This window comes from Podarcis tiliguerta (assembly GCF_965153285.1).
Source record: "Podarcis tiliguerta genome assembly, chromosome: 2".
NCBI classification, from domain to species: domain Eukaryota; kingdom Metazoa; phylum Chordata; class Lepidosauria; order Squamata; family Lacertidae; genus Podarcis; species Podarcis tiliguerta.
This window is the reverse complement of record NC_139535.1, coordinates 104,220,142-104,244,689: the sequence shown is the minus strand read 5'-3', so window position 1 is coordinate 104,244,689 and position 24,548 is coordinate 104,220,142. Positions and strand designations below refer to the sequence as shown.

Below are 24,548 nucleotides of genomic sequence, written 5' to 3'. Positions count from 1 at the left end.
GCCAGATAACAGACTCAATCAACTGGGATGGATGGATATGATCCAGGATGGACCATCACTCAATGGCAGACCATATTGTGCAGTACATGTGGAAGGTCTCAGGTTCAGTCCCTGGCATATCCATTTTTTAAGACTCAGGGAGCAGATGATGTGGAAAAAAAATCTCTCCCTGCCCAGACTATGGTGAGCAGCTGCCAACCAGAGTAGACAACAGTGGATTAGATGCCAAACGATCTGACCTGATTTGAGGCAGACACCCAATGCCTGCAAAGCATGGGAAGGATTGTTGTCAAGATATTCATTCATTTATTCATTCATTTATTGAATTTATATACCGCCCTATACCTGGAGATATTTTTTGTCTGTGGTTCAGCCTTGTAACTGCTGCAAAATATAGCCAGTGTATGCCTCATTCTAAATTTAGATGACACTATTGGATTTGTTAACAATAAATGCATATATATATATATATGAACTTGTATTTTAAAATCACATGCGTCAGTGAGCAATAGAAAACGACAATGGCAGAGGTGGGCGGATGGTATAATAAGTTACAAAGGAAAGTTACTCCACTAAGCAAAAGAAGCAGATGAATTCCAAAGTGAAATGTGCCAATCAAAATTTTGATGTGTTCCTCTTTTTCGTTTTTTAAAGTGAGAGAGAGAAAGCCTGAGAATGTAGGGAGAAATTCAGTGTCGTGCAAATGAAATCTACAGTGGAACCTCAGTTTTTGAGCATCTCGGAACCTGAACTTTTCAGAACCCGAACACCGAAAACCCGGAAGTAATTGCTTCCATTTTTTAATGTGCCTCGGAAGTCGAATGGCTTCCGCTGAGTGCCCCCCCCCCCCAGTTTTCTTGATTGCAATTGCAGACCTCAGTTTTCGAATGTTTCGGAAGCTGAACGGTCTTCCGGAATGGATTACATTCAAAAACTGAGGTACCAATATATCTGCAGGTGCATTTCTGCTTGCCTGATAGAATGATCGGCCCACTCCCCCATAGAGCTGTTTTTTTGGGGGGGGTCTCCTGACACCCACCCACTCAACCTGTCTGAGGGGCACACTTTATTCTTTCTTTATTTGCAAAATTTCTTGATCACTTCATAAAAAACATACACACACACCCCGTATTTTTCCATCTATAAGACGTCCCCATGTATAAGACACCCCCTGTTTTGGGGTACTCAGGTTTAAGAAAATGGGGGGAGATGGCCCTGTGTATAAGGCACCCCCTAATTTTTGACATTATTTTTTAGGAAAAAACCTAGTCTTATACACGGATACACGGATACACACACAAACACACACACAATAAAAAATAGTGTAAAATGCATATTTGAATCCCAGAAATTTACAAGAAGCATGCCCCCCACCCCCGGAAGGCTTGCCTAAATCAAAAAGTTTTCAACAGGCACTAACATGCCAATTTGGTTGGCCCTTGTCTAATTTGAACAGGAAAGGAAATCCAGAGAACAGATGCTGCATCATTAATGTGTCGTTATATACTAGTTTCAAAATACAAGTAAACTATGTTCTAAGGCCTGGAAACGATGCCTTATGAGGAATGGCTAAGGGAGCTGGGCATGTTTAGCCTGGAGAAGAGGAGGTTAAGGGGTGATATGATAGCCATGTTCAAATATATAAAAGGATGTCACATAGAGGAGGGAGAAAGGTTGTTTTCTGCTGCTCCAGAGAAGCGGACACGGAGCAATGGATCCAAACTACAAGAAAGAAGATTCCACCTAAACATTAGGAAGAACTTCCTGACAGTAAGAGCTGTTCGACAGTGGAATTTGCTGCCAAGGAGTGTGGTGGAGTCTCCTTCTTTGGAGGTCTTTAAGCAGAGGCTTGACAACCATATGTCAGGAGTGCTCTGATGGTGTTTTCTGCTTGGCAGGGGGTTGGACTCGATGGCCCTTGTGGTCTCTTCCATATGATTCTATGATTCTTTCCCCTTGATTGCACTACATTAATCTTAGTCTGGGAACTGGGTTACAAAGTAAACTCAAAGACCTATTGATCCTTATTTTTTTGCCACCCCTTTCTATGACTGAAAGAGAAGGAGGTAGCATTTAGCTGCAATGGTGTGTCTCTGTGTCTCTTGGTGAACACATAGTTCTGTTTAGCAGCAGTGCCCAGTATACAGCTGCTATAAAAGAAAAACGCTTCTGCAATGGTGCTCAGTCACTTCAAGGCCAATTGGTCAGAGTAGAGGGGGGTACAGTAAGTTCAGCTGGTGGAGGGTCTCATCCCCAGTTCCTTTCACTGGGTTCACTAGGCCACAAAGAAGTGGTGTGACAGGAGGACTTCAGTATATTTCTGAGGGACCGACTAGGAAGGGTACCTCAGAAGGGGATGGAAGATACTGAGGAGTGAAGCTCAGAGTTGTCCCTAGTGGCTGATAGCTAAAATGAGAGGTACTGAGCTGCAATCCTGTTGAGATGCAGCATCCTCTGTCTTGTGAACTGTTGTTTGTGTGTGGGCTGGTTCTGACTACTCGCAAAACCCAGAGAGGACACTGTGAATGTGCTCCAAGAGGCTCAACTTATCCCACATCAGAGCTCTGGCATTAAAAATAAGTTTGGTGGGTCTAAGCCCCTGAGTGTCAGGTTGCCAGGAACGGATAAGACAAGGAAAGTTCTCACCGATAGCTTTTTATTCAATATTCACAGAGAGAGGCTTGGAAGTGCAACCTCTTGGAATAATGACATTGCCCTGAGTGAGTCTCCACCCATTCCCTCTCTCCCTTCATGCGTCATCACTATGGGTGCTGAAAAAGTACCTTCTGCCTCTGAGCTCTCTGCTCTCCCACTTTCAATGCTCTCTGGGTTCTGGGAGAGAGGGGGTCTGGAATGCTTTCTAAAGACACTGTGTCCATCAGCTGTCCCCCCTCTGGTGCTTCTTCTTCTTCCTCCTCCTCTCCCATTATTTCGCAGCTTTTCCCCTCATCTGCCTCTGAGCTGTGATCTCCCTCAAACCCCTGTTGTCATTCTGAACTGTCTTTTTCTTCTCTGGAAGGGTCAGGCTGGTGGAGGCAGTCTCCGCCATTCCTCTTCTGCCCAGTCCCTGACACTGTGAGTTCTGATTCAAGTTGAACTATGGATGTTCTCTCTCTCTCTATCTGATTTTTCTTCCATCCAAGAAAATAGGAGGTAGAACAGACTTTCCCATCCTGGTTCACTCCAGATGTTTTACACTACAACTCCCAAGGTCACCCAGTGAGCTTCATGTCTAAGCAAGGATTTGAACCCTGATCTACCAGGTCCTAAGGGACGCGGGTGGCGCTGTGGGTTAAACTACAGAGCCTAGGGCTTGCCGATCAGAAGGTAGACAGTTCGAATCCCCACGACGGGGTGAGCTCCGGTTGCTCGGTCCCTGCTCCTGCCAACCTAGCAGTTCGAAAGCACATGAAAGTGCAAGTAGATAAATAGGTACCGCTCCGGCCGGAAGGTAAACAGCGTTTCCGTGCATTGCTCTGGTTCACCAGAAGCAGCTTAGTCCTGCTGGCCACATGACCTGGAAGCTGTACGCCGGCTCCCTCGGCCAATAAAGCGAGATGAGTGCCGCAGCCCCAGAGTCAGCCACGACTGGACCTAATGGTCAGGGGTCCCTTTACCTTTACCTACCAGGTCCTAGTCCAGAACTCTAACCACAACACCACACTGGTTCTCTGCTTGTAGTCTACAATATCTGGACACTGTCAGGTTAGGGAAGGCTGGTGTTGAGAGTTCAACAACCGACCTCTGATGCCAATTGTGTTGACTAGCACTGGGTTATGAAGGTTTGGCTTTTCTGCATAATATTAACTATAAGCAAAGGCAGCTAGAGGGTTTTCAACAGAGCGCCCTGTGGCTTACTGGCCCAGCCCCCTGTGTCACTATAGAGAATAAGAGTCAAGCGGGCAAAGAGCTGGGAATAAGGGGGAAATGGTCTTTAATTTAAATTACGTTCTCTTCATGTAAATGTGTACTCAGGAGTGCTTTTTGACATACTTAGTTTTAAGTACATGCTAAAAACGTCGTTGGTTTCAGCTTGTTGAATGCAACAGTTGAGTACAATCAGTTGTTTGTGAGTGCCGTCCGTAGAGCAAGAAAAAATGATTTATTGCTTGGTTCGGGGTGTTCTCATTTCTTTCAATTTTAAACTCCTGCCTAGATTAAAAAATTGTCACAGCTGGGTTTTTCCTCCACTTTTGATTTGAATAACTGTCCAGATCTATGATGGATGCTCTGGTTTTAAATTGTGAAAGGCTACTGTTTGACTGGGACACGTTGCCTTTCTATTCAGCATTTTATTTTATCTTGTTTATGGTGCCGGTGATTTTCTTGAAAGACAAACGCCTCCCTGTTAATATAGGATAGTAAGTTAAAGGGACAATATTTGTACACATTTTTAAAGCACATTTATGCTCCTCTCAGTCACAGTTCCTCATTAGCAATACTTCTGTACATTGCAAGGCTAAGGGCAGAGGAGTCTGAGAACTTTCAAGGGGGAAACTGTTAACTAATGTGCATTCATGTTCTTTCTCCTTGAGCTGATATGGCTTTGAGATGCATGTTAGCCACAAAACGTGGTTGAGCATAAGGCTTTTCCTGTCCCTCAGTGCTGTCTTGAAACGTAAGGCCGACAACATCAAACACTCAGACCTGGTGTCCTTGATGTCTCCATTTGTGACGCGCCATCTCCTCCAAACCAGCAGCAACAACAAAGAAGTCAATCCGCTGCTTAAAATGGAATTTGCAATGCAGACAAAAGAGAATGGAATGTCCCTTTAGCAGAGCCTTATTAAGATGAGAATACATATTTGTTTAGGCGGAGAGAGAGAGAGAGCTAGAAGCATCTTTTTAAAAACAGAGAGGCACGCAAACTTGCAGGCACACATTTTGTTTCTCAAGCTTGGATCTTGACTCTTTTCCCCATATCTTTTAATGGTGAGTTGTTCTTAGTGTCAAGTACCTGGGGTTTTGTATGACTTGCAGCTGGGGGTATGGGAGAAATTTGGTTCAACTTGCTTTTATAGGCGAACCTGCTTAACTCACCCTTTCGAAAACCATATGCAAATCAAAACATGGCCATCCTTTGAAACTGACGCTCCTCTGAATTTTGCAGTGCGTCTGGCCGACCAAATAATGTGCGCAAAAATTCATTTACTAGGGTAAAGTGTAGATTAAAATGCATGTGTTAGTGGGAATTACACAAAAGGTTGTTACATTAGGGGGAAATTGCTTTGTTAAACATGTTAGGCCAGATGGCATCCAAATATATGAGATTAGGAAAAATTCACACCAGCATGCGGCTGAATTTTCATGAGGTGTTTGAAAAAATATATAGATTGCAAACTGATGTGGGATTGTGGAGAAATGAACTTAAGAGGGGGAAAAATATCTGCTCAAAACCCAGTCTCCTTGCTGTAAAACCAGTGTGGGCTATTCAGCCTGTCCAGCATAAACCACTCTATAAGAGTTTTTTGCCTTTTCCCACATTTCCCTATCAGTGTAGAGCAGCCATCTGTGGATACACTAATAACCATCCCCCCAAAAACAGGGTTGGGTGGGATACCTGTTTTCTGAAGTCAACAAGTTCACTTGCAGTTCTTGCTCAGGAAGATACCCAAGAGTCTCTAGCTACATCAGAAAAGGGCTCTGTTCCTTGTGCCAACAAGATCTTCTCCCTCTAGAGTTTCTCCAGCCAAATTTGAGGACCAGTGCAGACGTATTTTGGTTTTCAAACAGCTTAGTTCTCGAGCGTTTTGGCTCCCAAACGCTGGAAGTCACTGTTTACAAACTATTTTTGGAAGCTGAACATCCGATGGGGCTTCCGCGGCTTCTGATTGGCTGCAGGAGCTTCCTGCAGCCAATCAGAAGCTGCGCTTTGGTTTCTGAACATTTTGGAAGTCAAACACACTTCCAGAACAGATTCCGTTCGACTTCCAAGGTACAACTGTAGATTCAAAAATGCTTCCTTGGATTTATTCAAGCAGCAGTTGTGTGAATTTTTCTGTGAGGAAACAAAAAGCAACGCTAATGAGTGTCTGCAAAAACAAATCAATGCCTTAGGTAAGGCTGTTATTTGGTGTGAATTGCACAAAAGGAACAGGTCAGAATGTCTTCTGTGAGATAGATAATGGCTGCCCACTTTTGCAAAAAGTGTGGAACAGGATTCTTGATATCCCAGCACCCATGGTGATTTTCAAGCCAGGTTACGGAAACCTTGTAAAACCTTGCTTTAATTGCTACCAAAAACAGTTGCCTGAAGTTAAAATCACCACGGGATTTCTTGGTGCACACAAAGAACTTTAACCTCAAGGGTTTCCCAGACTTAGGTCTCTGACTGTTTTGTGGAGGACTACAATTCCCATTATCCCGAGTGGCACTGTGGTCTTAAACCACTGAACCTCTTGGGCTTGCCGATCATAAGGTCAGCGGTTCGAATCCCCATGACGGGGTGAGCTCCCGTTGCTCGGTCCCAGCTGCTGCCAACCTAGCAGTTCAATAGCATACCAGTGCAAGTAGATAAATAGGTACCGCTCCGGTGGGAAGGTGCTGCTCTGGTTTCTTCAGAAGCAGCTCAGTCATGCTGGCCACATAATCTGGAAAAACTGTCTATGGACAAACACCAGCTCCCATGGCCTGTAAAACAAGATGAGCGCCGCAACCCGAGTCGTCTGCGACTGGACTTAACTGTCAGGGGTCCTTTACCTTTACCTGGTCCAGCTAACTAGGGATGATGGGAGTTGTAGTCCAGCAACAGCTGGAAACTCAAGTTTAAGAAACCCTGGATTAAACAAACTGAAAACCAGGTGTCACAGTAATCCAAAACTGAGCATACATAATGCCTGGTGTGGTGATCTGCTGCTAGTGATCTGTGTTTTCTTTCCTCATTCTTCAGTGCTGTACAATAGAGTGCAGCATATGATCTGATACCATCGCGCTATGTGTTCCTTTACCTCAGGCATGGCCAACCTTCAGCCCTCCAGATGTTTTGGACTACAATTCCCATTATCCCTGACCACTGGTCCTGTTAGCTAGGAATCATGGGAGTTGTAGGCCAAAACATCTGGAGGGCCGCAGGTTGGGGATGCCTGCTTTACCCCCTTAGTCCAGAGGCCATTTGTATCCCCTGTTACCCCTAAATTGGAGATTGACCCCATTCTGTGTGCAAATCTCTGTCCCTGAATCATAGCTCCCTTTGGGATTGGAAGAGCAATTAATCCAAATAAATACCGTTCACAAAGGAATTGGCAGTTACTGTTTTAATTAAGCACCCCCCTTTTCCTTTTGTGAAATATTTGTAACTGTAGCTGCAATCCTGTGCCCACTCAGCTGGGAGAAAGCTGGGAAGGAATTCACTTTAGAGTAGACATCTATAGGGTTGTGCAATTTATCTCATACAACCCCCTGTCTCCTAAATGCAAGCTCTAAGAAATCCATATTGCTCCATAATGGACAGATGTTTGCGTGACATGTGGTCTATATGCTGTTGCCGTGAGGGGGGGTTAAAGAGTCTCTCACCAGGCCCAGAAAATGCACTTTCTCAGTGCCAAGCTCTGACCCACTTTATTAAAGGGAGGAATGCAGCCGAGAAAGTCAACAGGCAGCCAAGAGCAATGGAATCAATAGTGACAAGCCAGGGAGGAACAGAAGGGACGGCTTTCCAGCAGACAGCATCTCCTCCTAGAAATGATCCGCAACGAGCAGGCGTAGAGGCAAATGGGGAAATGGAAGGAAAGCGTACGCCTCCAAGTCACAGGTCTTCCATGTGGGTGTCAAAGAGGCGTCGCATCCCAGAATAACACAGCTGGGGTGGGAGAATGGAACACCAGCTCTGCTTCCTGGAGTGGAAAGTTGACATCTGGCGCATGCACACACTTCAGTGGAAGACAAGTACTAGTAGGGGAAGGAGGGAGGGAGGGAGCCCTGGAGTTTCGTATTTCTAGGGCTCTTCTCCCTTCGCAGATTGTGGATATGAAGCTGAAGACCTGCTGGCTTTCACGTTTCCATGGAGGGAGAGCAAGAAGAGAGATCAGCCCAACCCTCCTTTGTACCAGCCGCTTCCATGCTGTGCGGAGCTGTTGTCAGTTTCCATCGAGTCGAGCTCTTAAGCATGAAAGGAGGCCAGGATTCTTCCTATGTCGGTTGCTTGCATTCCTCCATTTCCTGGTGTACAAGAAGGCGGGGGGTGTTAGTTGTGCTGAAATGAGGACCTTCCTTCCATGTCACTGCAGCAGGAACCTGAACTGGAGAATCTGTGCATACATCCTTGCTGTATTCACCGAGACGTAATGGATGCACTTACTTCTGGGGACATGTCAAATCTTGCCCCTGAGTCTGGCCCTGGACGCAGAATTGACCTGCACCTCCATGGACAGCTGCAAGTCCCAAATGACCCCCAGGTTGTGCACCTGGTCCTTCAGGGCCATAATTACTCCATTCAGGAACAGGGAGTCCCCCACACCTGCCTGTACCCCAGAAACAGTACTTCTGTCTTGTCGAGATTCAACCTCAGTCTGTTCATTGCCGTCTACCACCAATCGCCTCCAGATACCCACATGGGACAATCACTACTTTTACTGAAGGGTCTGTTGGAGTGGAAAGCTGCTTTTGAGAGTAAGCAAGTTCCTGATCTTCCCCTTGGTTTAAAAAAAAAAGGTGGAGGACCCAAGGGCCGTTAAGTCCAGTCAAATGGGACTATGGGGTTGTGGCACTCATCTCTACTTTCACTGCTGTCCTTTCAAACTGCTGGGTTGGCGGGAGCTGGGACAGAGCAATGGGAGCTCACCCCATCGCGGGGATTGGAACCGCCGACCTTCTGATCAGCAAGCCAAAGAGGCTCAGTGGTTTAGACCACAGCGCCACCTGCTCCCATTCTTCTCCTTGAGGAACCCACAACAAGCTTCTGAAGGACTGCAGGGTTTTCTGGAAGAAACTCAAGTTAGAGCAGTGGCTTTTAAAATTTGTTTGTTGTTGTTTAGTCGTTTAGTTGTCTCTGACTCTTCATGACTCCATGGACCAGAGCACGCCAGGCACTCCTGTCTTCCACTGCCTCCCACAGTTTTTGGTCAAACTCATGCTGGTAGCTTTGAGAACACTATCCAACCATCTCGTCCTCTATCGTCCCCTTCTCCTTGTGCCCTCAATCTTTCCCAACATCAGGGTCTTTTCCAGGGAGTCTTCTCTTCTCATGAGGTGGCCAAAGTATTGGAGCCTCAGCTTCAGGATCTGTCCTTCCAGTGAGCACTCAGGGCTTAGTTCCTTCAGAATGGATAGGTTTGATCTTCTTGCAGTTCATGGGACTCTCAAGTCTCCTCCAGCACCATAATTCAAAAGCATCAGTTCTTCGGCGATCAGCCTTCTTTATGGTCCAGCTCTCACTTCATACATCACTACAGGGAAAACCATAGCTTTACCTATATGGACCTTTGTCAGCAAGGCGATGTCTCTGCTTTTTAAGATGCTGTCTAGGTTTGTCATTGCTTTTCTCCCAAGAAGCAGGCGTCTTTTAATTTTGTGACTGCTGTCACCATCTGCAGTGATGGCTAGAGGTTATGCAAGAGCCTGCCAAAAGCTACTGTGGTTTTTCCCAAAGCGGAGAGGTAACTGACATGGTGCCTCCACTTGCTGGTGGACTACAGCTCCCAGAATCCTTGACCATTGACCATGTTGGCTGAGACTAGTGAGAGTTGGATTCTGCAGAATCTGGAGGGTACCACATTGGCAACCCCCTGCCCTAGTAAAATGTAGAAGAAGATGGAAGAGATTCATGGAGAACCGCCCTGAAACCTCTGGGTCTAGGGCGGTATGTAAATTCAATAAATAAATAAACGGAGGTAATTATAGGGGGGACGTGCTCTATTACACAAGTGTGCAGATACCAAAATTAAGGCCACAAGCGTGTATGTATCTCAAGCTTAAGAGACCATAACAGTCATTGGTAGGTAAATGAAGTTCAAGCAGGGGGCAGGCAAAGCTTATATTTCAGGGGAAAGGAACCATTGGCACCTAGGCTTGAATATATACAGTGGTACCTCGGGTGGCGCTGTTGGTTAAACCACAGAGCCTAGGACTTGCCGATCAGAAGGTCATTGGTTCAAATCCCTGACGGGGTGAGCTCCCATTGCTCAGTCCCTGCTCCTGCCAACCTAGCAGTTCGAAAGCACGTCAAAGTACCACTCTGGTGGGAAGGTAAACGGCATTTCCGTGCACTGCTCTGGTTCGCCAGAAGCAGCTTAGTCATGCTGGCCACATGACCCGGAAGCTGTACTCCGGCTCCCTCGGCCAATAAAGCGAGATGAGCACCGCAACCCCAGAGTCGGTCACGACTGGACCTAATGGTCAGGGGTCTCTTTACCTACCTCGGGTTATGAACTTAATTCGTTCCAGAAGTTCATTCTTAACCCAAAGCGTTCTTAACACAAGGCGCACATTCCCTACATAGGCCCCAGAAGTGGATTACATTCGTATCCCAGGGCAAAGTTCACAACACGGAGCACCTACCTCCGGATTTGCAGAGTTCATAACCCAAAGCATTCATAACCCAAAGCGTTCGTAACCCGAGGTACCACTGTAGTAGGAAATGGTGCTGAATTTGGTCATCATGTTGCCAATTCAGAGTGGAACAGTGCAGAAAAAGCAGGAAGAGTCTGGGTAGGCTGACGTGTGCTTCTGTATTCTTCCATCTGTCATCACTTACTTACTTGGCAGGTCCAAGCTAAATGTCTGAATCACCTCTGTCGAAGAGCACTGTGTTTGCAGGGAAATGAAAACACCATCTTCAGCGCTTGGCATGCCACATAACTCAGGCACGCAAGTCACTGCTTCATGTTGCGGTCCTAAGCGAGGGGTGTGCATTTATGAACAGGGTGAAGGAAGGGCAGGCAGGAGTACCAAAGCAGCATTGTGTAAGCAGAGAAGGACGCTTACGTTCGAGGAGTGCAAAACGGGCACAGGATGTATGGATTGTTATTGAAATAGTATGGAGTGATGCCATATGGGGTGTGTTTTCCAAGTCAGTAAAGTATATGGGGCTTTTTATCTTTATTTCCTGCCGGAGGAATACAACTCTAAATATCAGAGGGGCAGTAGGCCAAGCAGAGGGGTATAACTTGTGGAACTTCTCATAAAATCATAGGATTGTAGAGTTGGAAGGGACCCACTGGTCATCTAGTCCAACCCCCTGCAATGTATTGCTGCAGCCTAACACAGCGAAGTCCGTTCAGCCACTGTGTGCCGCTGGCAAGGGAGGAGGAATCTTGCCATGTCCGCAGCACTTCACAAGCGTTCTGAACTCTCCCCCAGCTTGAACCAGTCTCTCCCACACGAGTGTAGTGCTAGGTCTTGTAGAGATGGCGTGGAAATGAGAAAGCAGTGTTAGAACTCAAAATATGCAGTGGTACCTCAGGTTACAGACACTTCAGGTTACAGACGCTTCAGGTTGCAGACTCCGCTCACCCAGAAATACTACCTGGGGTTAAGAACTTTGCTTCAGGGTGAGAACAGAAATCGTGCTCCGGCGGCGCAGCGGCAGCAGGAGGCCCCATTAGCTAAAGTGGTACCTCACGTTAAGAACAGTTTCAGGTTAAGAACGGACCTCCGGAACGAATTAAGTTCTTAACCCGAGGTACCACTGTATAAGCTAAGCATCAAATGGCTCCTTAAACCCTTGTTAACAGTTGCCCAAATGGAATTTCCTAGCTGCCATATTTGGGCCAGACGGCTCGAAAGTCACGTTTTTGGTTCCTGAAATTCATTGTGCAGATAAAATATCACAGATAGAATTCTACAGGATGTGTTGCTTGTGTGTCAAAACAGTAATGATCCAAGCGCCCCAGGCATGTGCCTCCAAATGGTGTCATCCTGGCTCCAAGGCATCTTCGCTCGCTTGCAAGCAGCCGATAGCCAGGTACAAAATTCTCCTGTCGAATTTTGAACCCTGTGAGAAGGTGGCCCTTGACACTGAAGTGGACTGGTTGCCACACTTTCTTATTTTAAAGAGAGAGAGCCTGCTGGATCTGTGGCTTGTCTTGCTTCTGCTTGGCTATTATCTTTCCGATGGGGAGGTAGAGATCTCTGTTTGGGTCTCTTGTTGGGTCACGATAACGGGCACGTCGCTTGCACCAAAAAGTGAAAATGCATTAGCTTGGTCACTCCCGCGTTTCATCCTAAGCAACTATTTGCTTTCTCACTTAGCTAACTTTCCTTGAAAATGCTTGCATTGCTTGGTTATTTATAGCCTGCGTCAATTGCCCAGTTGAAACCCAGCTCCTTTCTCCAGACAGAAATTCAATCAAGGCTGGAATATTATCACGGAGGAATTTCTTTTCAAATTGGCACTTGGGGCACAAACCTACAAATTAAGCTGTGCACTTGTAACTCCATGGCTTTGTGCGCTTTGGAAACAGTCTGCGGCGCACAAAAAGCCTGCAGAAGCTTTCAGGGCCCCTTTCCGAGAGTCGGCTGAAAGCAAAGCGGAGGGGGAAAGAGGGTTGTTTTCCATCAACAGGCTTTGTATAAGTTGCCAGCATTCCAGTCTGTAAATGCAGCCCTTTGTCGAATGAATAGCAGGCTCGTAAGGAGTCAAGGTCTGGGTTTGTGTACACCAGCTGAAATATGTACGCTCATGAACTGCGCGATGAAACGTTTCCCTCACTTCACGAGGAAATTCGCGCTCGGTGCAGGAGAAAATTAGATGCTGTCTGTAGAGCAAGCCTGCAATTTGCGTTTCCAACTCTTTCGCCTTCGGAGCAGGATTGGCACTCAAAGCTGGTGTCGGATACCTGCTGGGGCCCACACCCCAGGAAGGGGGCCAAAACAAGCCCCCCCCCAGGCCTGCTCCTCCTCCTCCTTGCTCCCCGTTTGCCTTCCATCTTCTTTTTTATATAAATTTATTTATTTGGTTTTTCAGATTAAAGTTTTACAATCACATATCCAACATAAAAACAAGATTCCAAAGAATCTCTTGGACTTCCCTCCTTCCCTTTGTAGGTCGTATTTTTAATCATTTCCTCCATCTTTTCTGATAATCTAAATCTTTTTACATCTCCACTGTGTCCAAAATTCACCATTAAAGGAAGAGTGTTATTCCAATCCTACTAACGGTTTTAGCTGTTTACAATGGTTTTTAAGATAAATTATACATTTTCCCCATTCCTTATTAAAATTTTGGTCTTCCTGATCTCTGATTCTTCCGGTAGGATTGGAATAACACTTGTAGTTTAATGGTGAATTTTGGACACAATGGAGAGGAAAAATATTTTGGATTATCACAAAAGATGCAGGAGGAAATGATTAACAATAGGACCTCTAATTGGAGAACAGCCTTTGCCAAATGTGTCATGGGCTTTGAAAACACTCGAACTCAGGACGCAATGGAGAAACGTGCTAAGAGGAAGGCACGCTTGACAAACCCTCACCGTGATCAACTCCTGCCTGGAAACCAATGTCCCCACTTACTTGGCTATGAGTAATTGCCAAAGGAGGGAATCATAGAATCATAGAGTTGGAATAGACCACAAGGGCCATCAAGTCCAACCCCCTGCCAAGCAGGAAACACCATCAGAGCACTCCTGACATATGGTTGTCAAGCCTCTGCTTAAAGACCTCCAAAGAAGGAGACTCCACCACACTCCTTGGCAGCAAATTCCACTGTTGAACAGCTCTTACTGTCAGGAAGTTCTTCCTAATGTTTAGGTGGAATCTTCTTTCTTGTAGTTTGGATCCATTGCTCCGTGTCCGCTTCTCTGGAGCAGCAGAAAACAACCTTTCTCCCTCCTCTATGTGACATCCTTTTATATATTTGAACATGGCTATCATATCACCCCTTAACCTCTTCTTCTCCAGGCTAAACATGCCCAGCTCCCTTAGCCGTTCCTCATAAGGCATCATTTCCAGGCCTTTGACCATTTTGGTTGCCCTCCTCTGGACACGTTCCAGTTTGTCAGTGTCCTTCTTGAACTGTGGTGCCCAGAACTGGACACAGTACTCCAGGTGAGGTCTGACCAGAGCAGAATACAGTGGCACTATTACTTCCCTTGATCTGAGCGATTCCTTGGAATCTTGTCTTTATGTTGTAAGTTGGATACATGACTGTAAATTTTTAATTTGAAAAACCAAATAAATTTAAAAAGGAGTCCAACAGCATCTGGAAGGCCCTCGGGTTTCCCAGCACTGCTCCTAAACTTACCTGTTTCTGAGACCTTTGGAAAATGTAATCTTTGATTCTTCAAGAGAAGTCTGTGATAATATTGTCATGGCTGGAGAGGCAGCTACCAAAGAAGGAAGTGTCTGATTTGTAATTATTGGGGGGTGACAGTTTGCCACTCATTTTAGATGACACCGTTATATATGGTAACACCTGGCCATTTAATAATCAGACAGTTCTCAGAATTCACGCTTCTGGCTGTGTATTGACAGTTTCTGGGGTCGAATCAAGTACTTCATTGACAGTACAGTGCTTATGGCTGCTGAATGCAATTACCTTGAAGGACACTTTACTAAAGCATAAAAAAACAGGTTTGCAATCATGGCTTCTTCCTTTTTTGAGCCAGAACTTTCTGGAACCTAGTTCTGGCACCTCTCAGGTGGGCGCCATTGCCATTTTAAGAGAATGAGGGAGGAGTTTGTGGTGAGTTCCGGCACCTCTTTTTCTAGAAAAATAGCACTGTTTACTATTATTAAAAGAATTGTGGTGTGTGTGTGTACACACACATGTGTGTGAGAGTGCTATTTAATTTATTACTTATACCCCACCCATCTGGCTGGGTTCCCCCAGCCACTCTGGGCAGTTTCCAACAAAAAAATTAAAATACATTAAAACATCAGTCATTAAAAACTTCCCTAAACAGGGCTGCCTTCAGATGTCTTCTAAACATCAAATAGTTGTTTATCTTTGACATCTGATGGGAGGGTATTCCACAGGGCGGGCGCCACTACCGAGAAGGCCCTCTGCCTGGTTCCCTGTAACTTTGCTGCTCGCAGTGAGGGAACTGCCAGAAGGCCCTTGGCACTGAACCTCAGTGCCTGGGCAGAATGATGGGGGTGGAGACGCTCCTTCAGGTATACTGGACCGAGGCCGTTTAGGGCTTTAAAGGTCAGCATCAACACTTTGAATTGTGCTCGGAAACATACTGGGAAGCAATGTAGGTCTTTCAAGACCAGTGTTATGTGGTCTCAGCAGCTGCTCCAGCAAGATTCAGCTGAAAAAAGACACATACAAAAACACACATATATGGAAAATCATTCAAATATACATATAGATTCTCTCTCTCACACACACATATTTCTTGGGGCTCAGTCAGCTGACAGACCTCCTTTACCTGCAGAGACTTGTAGGATCACTGAGATTATCTGGGGAAATTTTACTTCAGGCACTACACCTTGCAGACTATCAGGGTGGGGACCCGAAAACAGGAGCTTTCTCCTGTTGTCCCTGTACTGCAGAATGCTATTCTCTCTGCCATTTATGAAACAGCAAACATCAGTTGCTTCAGTTGTCTTGCAGAGACTTATCTTTTTCGCCATGCATTCTCTGTATCAGTTTCCCCCCTTCTTTTATACTTTTGCATTAGTTTTAAGTTGTGTTTTTTAAAATGCATATCGCCTCTATATTGTACCTAATGTATATGAATATTGTCATAAATAATAAATAACTTATTGTTTATTGATTTATACCTAACGTTTCATTATCGGAATGCATATTTATAACAGGCGTCCCTTCAGAAATGCAGATCCATGTTATGCTTGAAAATGCTGGCTGAGATTTGTGATGGGTTTGTTTTGTTTTGTTTTCCCTGACATCCATCTAGGTCTGCCTTATGGATGGGAAGAGGCCTATACAGCAGATGGAATCAAATACTTCATCAAGTGAGTAGCACTATCAAATGTCTGAATGCAATTAATAGCATTATCTGGAAAACAGTGGACAAAAATGTTTATGTTAGTAGGGAGTGGGGTGGTTAAAAGGCTTCTGGCAATATAAAAATGCGATCTACATGTGAGGTGCATGTTTTAATAAATGTGGTCGCTGGGCTGGGCGATATATCGTCCCAAACCTGTCTGAAGTCCATATCGTGATATCAGTTTCATAATTTTTGACCTGGCAATATACCGTATTTTTCGCTCTATAAGACACACCAGACCACAAGACGCACCTAGTTTTTGGAGGAGGAAAACAAGAAAAAAAATATTCTGAATCTCAGAAGCCAGAACAGCAAGAGGGATCGCTGCGCAGTGGCTTCTGTGATAGCTGCGCAGCCTTACTTTTTAGGAGGGAAAAGGTGAGTCTTATAGAGCAAAAAGTACAGTATCTCAAATCATGACATTTTTGTCTGTGTGTGTGTATGCCAATGGTTTTCTCTGCCAGCACAGTTCTCCCCTGTCATGCAAGGGGTAGCAGATCGCAGGAGGAGGTGCCACAATTTTTTATTCACTGTGTGGGAAAAACCGTGAAGCCAGCCATAGCTCCATCCTTAGTTCAGACATCGTGATACTGTGAAGTTTAGCTGTTGATATATCACGATGTTGAAAACCAGATATCTCCCAGCCCTAATGACCCATGTGTTATCTTTCATGCAGGTAGCAAAATCAGCCTCCAGCTGAACTGCTCTCTGAATTATAACAGCAATGCATATCTGTAAAATTAAGGTGCTGAGCTGAAATGTAACTTCTTAAGTTTAAGTCGTGACAGTTCAGTCAGCGGGACTTTGGTTACCAAACTGTTGGAGCACGTTCCTTTGAAACACCAAACTGTTGGAAACACAGCTCTAGTCTGTTCCTTTGAAGCACCAAGATAAAAACTAATTGAATAATATCTTGCTGGGTTCTATGATTGTGGTGGTGTTTTTTTTTTGTAATATACCGATAGTATAGTCAAAGCAATTTTCTCATGGGGAGACACAAAATCGGAGGGCTAAACACTCCAGTCACATCAATAACAGCTGTGCCAGAATAAAATTGGAATTATGACGTATCGTGAGTCTCACTGCCAGATGCGAGGTGATTTTAAGATCCTTGGCATAACCTGATATCCTAGTTGACCCAACCTCTCTGTTGGCTTGTCACACCTTACCCCTCCTCTAGGTGGGTCAGTATTGAGAGGGCAGCTGTGCCTCATCATACACTCCAATACTGGTTTTAGGCAAGGGGTTTTGGCACCCAAATAGTGCAGGCATTGCTAGAGGAGTCCAGATTTGTCCTTTCCTTAAAAATAGTGCCAGTCCAAAACATTTTGTTGCCTGAAGTGAAGCCCAAATGGTGGACACAGAGAGCACACACTACGTTGCTTCATCTGGAATTATTATAATCATTATAATAATAATAATATAATAATTTATTATTTATACCCCGCCCATCTGGCTGAGTTTCCCCAGCTACTCTGGGCGGCTTCCAATCAAGTGTTAAAAACAATACAGCATTAAATATTAAAAACTTCCCTAAACAGGGCTACCTTCAGATGTCTTTTAAAAAAGAAGATAGCTGCTTATTTCCTTCACATCTGAAGGGAGGGCGTTCCACAGGGCGGGTGCCACTACCGAGAAGGCCCTCTGCCTGGTTCCCTGTAACCTTACTTCTTACGGGGAGGGAACCGCCAGAAGGCCCTCGGTGCTGGATCTCAGTGTCTGGGGTGAGCGATCACATTTTATTTGTAAAAGCCTTACTGCATCACCCAGACACCAATTCCTGCCTTCATCTAACACACACCCTCCCATGTTGCCAACTGAAACAGCTCACTTCACCAGCTGGGCGGGGTATAAATAATAAATTATTATTAAATTATTATTATCCTGCGTTGTAAACTCAGCCCTGATTGAAAGGTGCATTGCAGTCACAAACGTTGATATTATTCAATCTATCATTGCTATACCCAAAACTCATGTAAAATTTATCTATGCCAGGCATGGCCAAACTTGGCCCTCCAGCTGTTTTGGGACTACAATTCCCATCATCCCTGACCACTGGTCCTGTTAGCGAGGGATGATGGGAGTTGTAGTCCCAAAACAGCTGGAGGGCCAACTTTGGCCATGCCTGATCTATGCAGTGCACAAGATCTCGAAACCAAAACAACGTAGCTAAACAAAATGGAAGGAAAACACATGGAAGAAGCCGAAGAGCAGAACAGGGTTGCTTGGCAAAAAGAGCAAATAATGTTCCTGAGGAAGCTTGCCGAAATGAGTGCCTAAAACTCTCATCCAGCTTTTGTTTCACTAGGTAGAGAATTCCATAACCCTGAGGCCACCACACTAAATGCACAATTCATGCTTGAGGACAATCTAACACTGTCAGGGACCACCAGATATACATCGGTGGTGGATTTCAAAGATCAGGCCACAGTACTATTGGAAACACGCCCGGGGAATGGCTGCCAACTTCCCAAATCTTCAGGGCATCTCTCCAGTGGCCCTCTCTGGCTATAAATGTCCCTCAGTCCAGAGAGACCGGTAATAGGCGACCCTCCTCTCCTGAAAAGAGCATGCCAGTCTTCTGGCATATCACTGGTGAGCCAGTGTGGTGTAGTGGTTAAGAGCAGTAGACTCGTAATCTGGTGAACCAGGTTCGCATCTCTGCTCCTCCACATGCAGCTGCTGGGTGACCTTGGGCCAGTCACACTTCTCTGAAGTCTCTCAGCCCCACTCACATCACAGAGTGTTTGTTGTGGGGGAGGAAGGGAAAGGAGAACGTTAGCCACTTTGAGACTCCTTTGGGTAGTGATAAAGCGGGATATCAAATCCAAACTCTTCTTCTTCTTCATCATCATCATAGCAGAAGAAAGACTCAATCGTAGTTCTAAAACTACTTTATTTACAGTCATATATACAGAGACTCTATCGGTACGTCTGTGCTTTCTGAACACCAGTACAGGAAACTGTGACACACACAGAAGTAAAACTAACTTCCAAAAGTACTCAAAGGAAGAGATAATACAGACTTTTCTTTCTCACACTCTCTCAGACACTCACATGATGTATACAGTCATAATACCACTCGCTGGAGCAGTTCGGATAGATAAAAATCCTAACAAGTACAGGGAAGAAATGTGGTTTTTAAACCCCATTTGAACATTTTAGTGGGACTAATAATGCTTGTCTGGATAGAGCTCCAAGGCTAGGTGAAAAAAGATCACTCAGCTGCTCGACAGCTTTATGTGCTTTTTCCTATAGAAGCTGTTATAGCACTTCCTGCTAGAATAATAGAATTGTAGAGTTGGGAGGGATCCCAAGGATCATCTAGTCCACCCTCCTGTAATACAGGAATCTGTTTGCCCAATGTGGGGCTCGAACCCACGACCCGGTAGAAGAATTTCTTCCTAGGAGGCAGGGCTGGGGTGAGAAAAACTGAGGTCTCTGCCTGTTTGCTTGCTTGCATGTTGTGTATGTGTGCCTCCCTGCCTGTCTTTCCTTTGTCTTAGTCAATAACAAGGCGTCACTTCAAAATGTCCAATATGATCAGTGTTCTAATAGAAAACTCGCATCATCAAAGCAAAAAAAGGGGAAAAAAGATTAAGGGGGAAATATGCATATGTGGGGAAAGTGAGACAATCTGTGCAAACGAATTACTTTTAAAGATCCCTCGTGAGATGCAAGCCAGAGCTGACATTGAGAAGATTTTGCGGTAACACACCGTCTGAAACACAATGTCAGATTTCACAAAAACTTGAAAAGGGACGATCCTTTGGGGAGATTTTTTTTTTTAAAAAAAAGAAACCTGCAAAGAATTAAGATTCCAGTCCTATTTCCCCATTTGTTCTTTCGTCCTCCCCCAAATTAAAGGGTTTCCTTAATCATTTTCTTTTGGGGCGGGCTGATCCTCCATGAATTTCATAGATGCAGGGCCTCTTGAGATGAATCAAATGGACTTGAAAGAGAACTGGCAGCTGTAGGAGGATCTTTAAAGAATTTCAAGTGCCGTCTTTGAAAAGACTTTGTGTCTCATCAGGGCATGGTAGCAACTTGAAACGAGTGGCGTATCTCTGGAGAGTTCTCCACATACCCAGGACTCTCAGTGTGAGAGAAAGTTTTATGCAGGCAGCCCCACTGAAGAAAATATGTACCTGCTTACCTTTGTGTGCATGTCAGGCCCTTGTGCGCATGGGGAAGCCAGGGGATCAGTGTGATGTGGCACCTCCACTATCCTGGTTATTTTCAGCTGTTACTGCCTTGCATTGTCTGCTTCTTCTTAGGATGTCATTTCTAGCATCCTTCTTGCCTTCCTGAGTCTGGTACCTAGGCTTCCTTTAGCAAAGAAAGAGAGCACACATTTGGTCAGCTTAAAAATGGTTTCCTGACAAACTCTGCAAAGGTCAGATTCATGTGCTTTTCCACGCAGCAGCAGCAGGAAGAAACAGGCAGTATGACTTCGGTTCCCAAATGGCAAACGTTTCAAAATTATTTGTATAGAAGCACCAACGTTGCTTGCTTAAGCCGCGCGGTCTAAGCTTGGTGCATCCGGCTTAGACTGCCTTGCTAGTAGCATGTGAAATGTGTGAGAGAACAAAGAGTTTGGTAACCTTTCCTCTCAAGGTGAAATGAAGTGACCTAGCTAAGCCAGGCAGGACAGCCTACTCTGTGGTCTTAACCCCTTCATGGGTATCCCGCACACCTGCCCACAGGCTCCCTCCATTGGCTGGAATGTGACCTGCATCCTGAATGCGTGAGCTGTGCCTTGCAATAACCGTGGCTACAGATTGCGTGTTCAGCATCTATGCATAGTGGGGGGGGGGTGCACATATAGGGCTCTGTGAACAGTTGATGACTGAAAGCCAGGGAGTAGGGTCAGCAAGTTCATTTCCGCCCTGTCCCATTGAAGCAAGGCAGCCACCCCACAACCCTAGTGAGTTGTGACCCAGATTTCCCCAAGAAAGCCTCTGTCCGGTGACAAAGCTATCCTTTCTCTGGAGGAGAACATACTTGGAAATGCTTCTGATCAGATGATCCCATTCAATGTGTATTGTGTATTTAAATAGGGATTAGTGGAATGGTTGGTTCTTAACCGCACTCCTGCTAATACTATAACCCTCTTGTACTGCTTGGCTGTGAATTTTCAATCCATTCTTTCGCTCTCTGGTATTTGGAAGAGCGGCAGTCATGAGGAGTTTAGAACTATTTTACCACTGGTTTCTTTCCAGAGCACAAAATTAGACACGGGAACGTGTCTTGGTTGTCATGACAATCATAATTCCCCCAAATCTCTCAATTCCTGATCTGCACTGCATCTGAATCCTCTAAACCTTATTTGGTTCTGTGCTTTGCTCCATATTGCATAGGAACTGGAGGTGGCTGTGGATTCGTTATAAGTTCACACCATGCCCCCCAAAAAGGGGGGGAGTATTTAGTTCACTGTGGGGTAATGGGGTCCTTTTAATGTTTGTTTCAGTACCAAGTACGTAGCCAGGAGCTTGAATCTATTAATTTGGGTAGCCGTTAATTGAATGCAATAAATGCTCCAGGAGTATGGCAGCTGAATATCTCATAAGCCTGGAAGAGCATGCTGCTTAAGTTTCTATAAATATCTCTGAAGCAGAGTGGTGTATAAGGATGAAGCGCTGCATGAGAAATCAGAGCTTAGAAGGAGCTCAACCAGCTGGTTTGTGTTGCATGTGACAGTGGAGCACATTCAATGTGGATAACAGACATAGACATACAAAGACATGCTGATGATGGGGAAAACATTTCTGATCCCTGTGAGCTGGAACTGATAAAAACAATAAAACATTGAAGCATTAAAAAAATACAAAACCCAACCCACCCAGCGTAATTCATAAGGTCCCTCATGAAGTCAGATTCTATCTCTACTTGATCATCCAATTTATGGAACATTATTTTGACCGATTCACATGACAAGAGCCACACAGTAACGTCCGAAGGTAACAGCCGCACAGCTCAATCTGGCATTATGACTTCCCTGGTTCCAAGCAGTTTTGGAGGTCAATAATGTGAGGGATTCGGGTAGCGCTGTGGATTAAACCACAGAACCCAGGACTTGCCGATCAGAAGGTCGGCGGTTCGAATCCCCGTGACGGGGTGAGCTCCCGTTGTTCAGTCCCTGCTCCTGCCAACCTAGCAGTTCGAAAGCATGTCAAAGTGCAAGTAGATAAATAGGTACCACTCCGGCGGGAAGGTAAACGGCGTTTCCGTGTGCTGCTCTGGTTTCGCCAGAAGCGGCTAAGTCATGCTGGCCACATGACCTGGAAGCTGTACGCTGGCTCCCTCGGCCAATAAAGTGAGATGAGTGCCGCAACCCCAGAGTCGGCCATGACTGGATCTAATGGGCAGGAGACCCTTTACCTTTAATGTGAGGCAGAGGTGGGGAACTGAACCCAGCCCGCAGACCAGATTCTTGTCTTCCCTCAACCTTTGTGAGCCCAGTTTGACAAAACTGCATAGTTCAGTAAGGATGGGCTTAGAAATGTTTCATCAGCTCCTCGTGACCTTTCTGAACCTTTCTGAGCAGGACCATACAGCTGTCATAGGATAGGTCTTCAGTGTCTTAGAGAAGCCTGTGCTTTTCCTTATGCCTAGTAGAATATATTATGCAAAATAGGGATACGGGTGGCGCTGTGGTCTAAACCACGGAGCCTCTTGGGCTTGCCGATAGGAAGTTTGGTTGTTCAAATTCCTGTGACGGAGTGAGTTCCTGTTGCTCTGTCCCAACTCCTACCAACCTAGCAGTTCAAAAGCACGCCAGTGCAAGTAGATAAATAGCTACCACTGTGGCGGAAAGGTAAACGCGGTTTCCGTGCACTCTGGCTTCTGGCGTTGCGGGCCACTTGACCCAACAAGCTGTCTGTGGACAAACGCCGGCTCCCTTGGCCTGAAAGTGAGATGAGCGCCGCAACCCCATTGTCACCTTTGACTGGACTTAACCGTCCAGGGGTCCTTTACCTTTACGGCACCTATTATGCAAAATAAGTAAAGGACGCAAATTATGTGCACAATTTATGCAGATCATGGAAACTGGCTTTTGGATTGTCTTAGTGGAGATTAAGGTTTCAGGCATGTTGTATCCGTTCTGCTCATGTATTTTCTCCCCCACGATGGCCCCCCCTATTTCTCTCTCTCAGATTTATTCTGATTTGCCCTTTCTGTAGAAAATGCAATACGTTAAAAAAAGGAAAAGAAGAAGAAGTGCTGGCAACAGTCCATTTGCAAGATCTGAATAACCTGCTGACTATATTAATCTCCCACCTGGACCCACTCTAAAGAGCATGTGGGAGGGAGACCATTGCAAAGTGCACATAGTTTTGAATGGGCTATATTGCAGGCACATCAGCAAAGAACATAGTAGCCACACCTGCACATTTCGAAGCAGGCCGCCGCAGGCAGTCTCTTCTATCCTCATACCGTATTCAGCTTTGCCATATTGTAGCTCAGCATCATGAGACTAACTCCCCAAAGTAGGCAAGGTCTTGCTATCCTCCCACGCCCACCCACCGCTTGCATATGTGTGAAATTTCAAAGGATTTTTGCCCCTATCAAAATTTGCTTTGCTATCTGCCTTAACGAAACAAAAAAAGCAAACTCCAGCTCTTTCAAATACACCGTCTACTGTCAGAGGTAGCAATGTTTTAGATGAGTATTCCTCGAAGCCACTGTTCAGAATAACGCTTCCTGTGACCTGGAAACTGCTTTTAAAGTGAGACCCTTTGCCAAAGTAAATGTGAGTTGAACCCCTAATATCTTAAGGGGTTTTTTTCCTACACAAACACAAGAGAGAGAGAGAGAGAGAGAGCCCTTCATTTGCAAAAATATTCGCAAGCCCTACCAGTGCCACTTTTCTTTTGCAAGATGCTGGTCATAGTAGCTGAACAAGAAATAATAATAATAATAATAATAATAATATTATTATTATTATTATTATTTATACCCCGCCCATCTGGCTGGGTCCCCCCAGCCACTCTGGGTGGCTTCCAACAAAACACTATAATACAATAACCTATTAAACATTAAAAGCTTCCCTAAACAGGGCTGCCTTTAGATGTCTTCTAAAAGTTTGGTAGTTATTTTTCTCTTTGACATCTGGTGGGAGGGCGTTCCACAGGGCGGGCACCACTACCAAGAAGGCCCTCTGCCTGGTTCCCTGTAACTTGGCTTCTCACAGTGAGGGAGCCGCCAGAAGGCCCTCGGAGCTGGACCTCAGTGTCCGGGCAGAACGATGGAGGTGGAGACGCTCCTTCAGGTATACTGGACCGAGGCTGTTTAGGGCTGTAAAGGTCAGCTCCAACACTTTGAATTGTGCTCGGAAACGTACTGGGAGCCAGTGTAGGTCTTTCAAGACCGGTGTTATATGGTCTCGGCGGCCGCTCCCAGTCAGCAGTCTAGCTGCCGCATTCTGGATTAATTGTAGTTTCCGGGTTACCTTCAAAGATAGTCAAAGCTTCAATCCCATGCACAATTTCCCGCGAGTAAATCCCACTGAATGCGCTGAGGCTTACTCATGAGTAAATAAATATGCCTAAGACTGGGCTGTAAAATAACCAACCCAACAGCATGCGAAACTAGGGATCCAAAGCAGCCTTAACTGACCCACAGCAAATGGATCCTGGTGCTGATTGGAATATG

The 24,548-nt window shown here is 45.4% G+C and overlaps 1 protein-coding gene and 1 long non-coding RNA gene across 2 annotated transcripts in view; one reads left to right on the top strand and one right to left on the bottom strand.

Moving 5' to 3' along the window:
• The window catches only part of LOC310671802, a 272,660-nt gene that overhangs the window by 24,790 nt on the left and 223,322 nt on the right, over window positions 1-24,548 (bottom strand). The gene's annotated exons all lie outside the window — the stretch shown is intronic.
• The window catches only part of STXBP4 (syntaxin binding protein 4), a 144,953-nt gene that overhangs the window by 104,097 nt on the left and 16,308 nt on the right, over window positions 1-24,548 (top strand). The window contains exon 17 of the mRNA XM_083427490.1: window positions 15,801-15,858. Within this exon, the coding sequence (XP_083283616.1) occupies window positions 15,801-15,858 (58 nt within the window). The remainder of the gene's footprint in view (window positions 1-15,800; window positions 15,859-24,548) is intronic.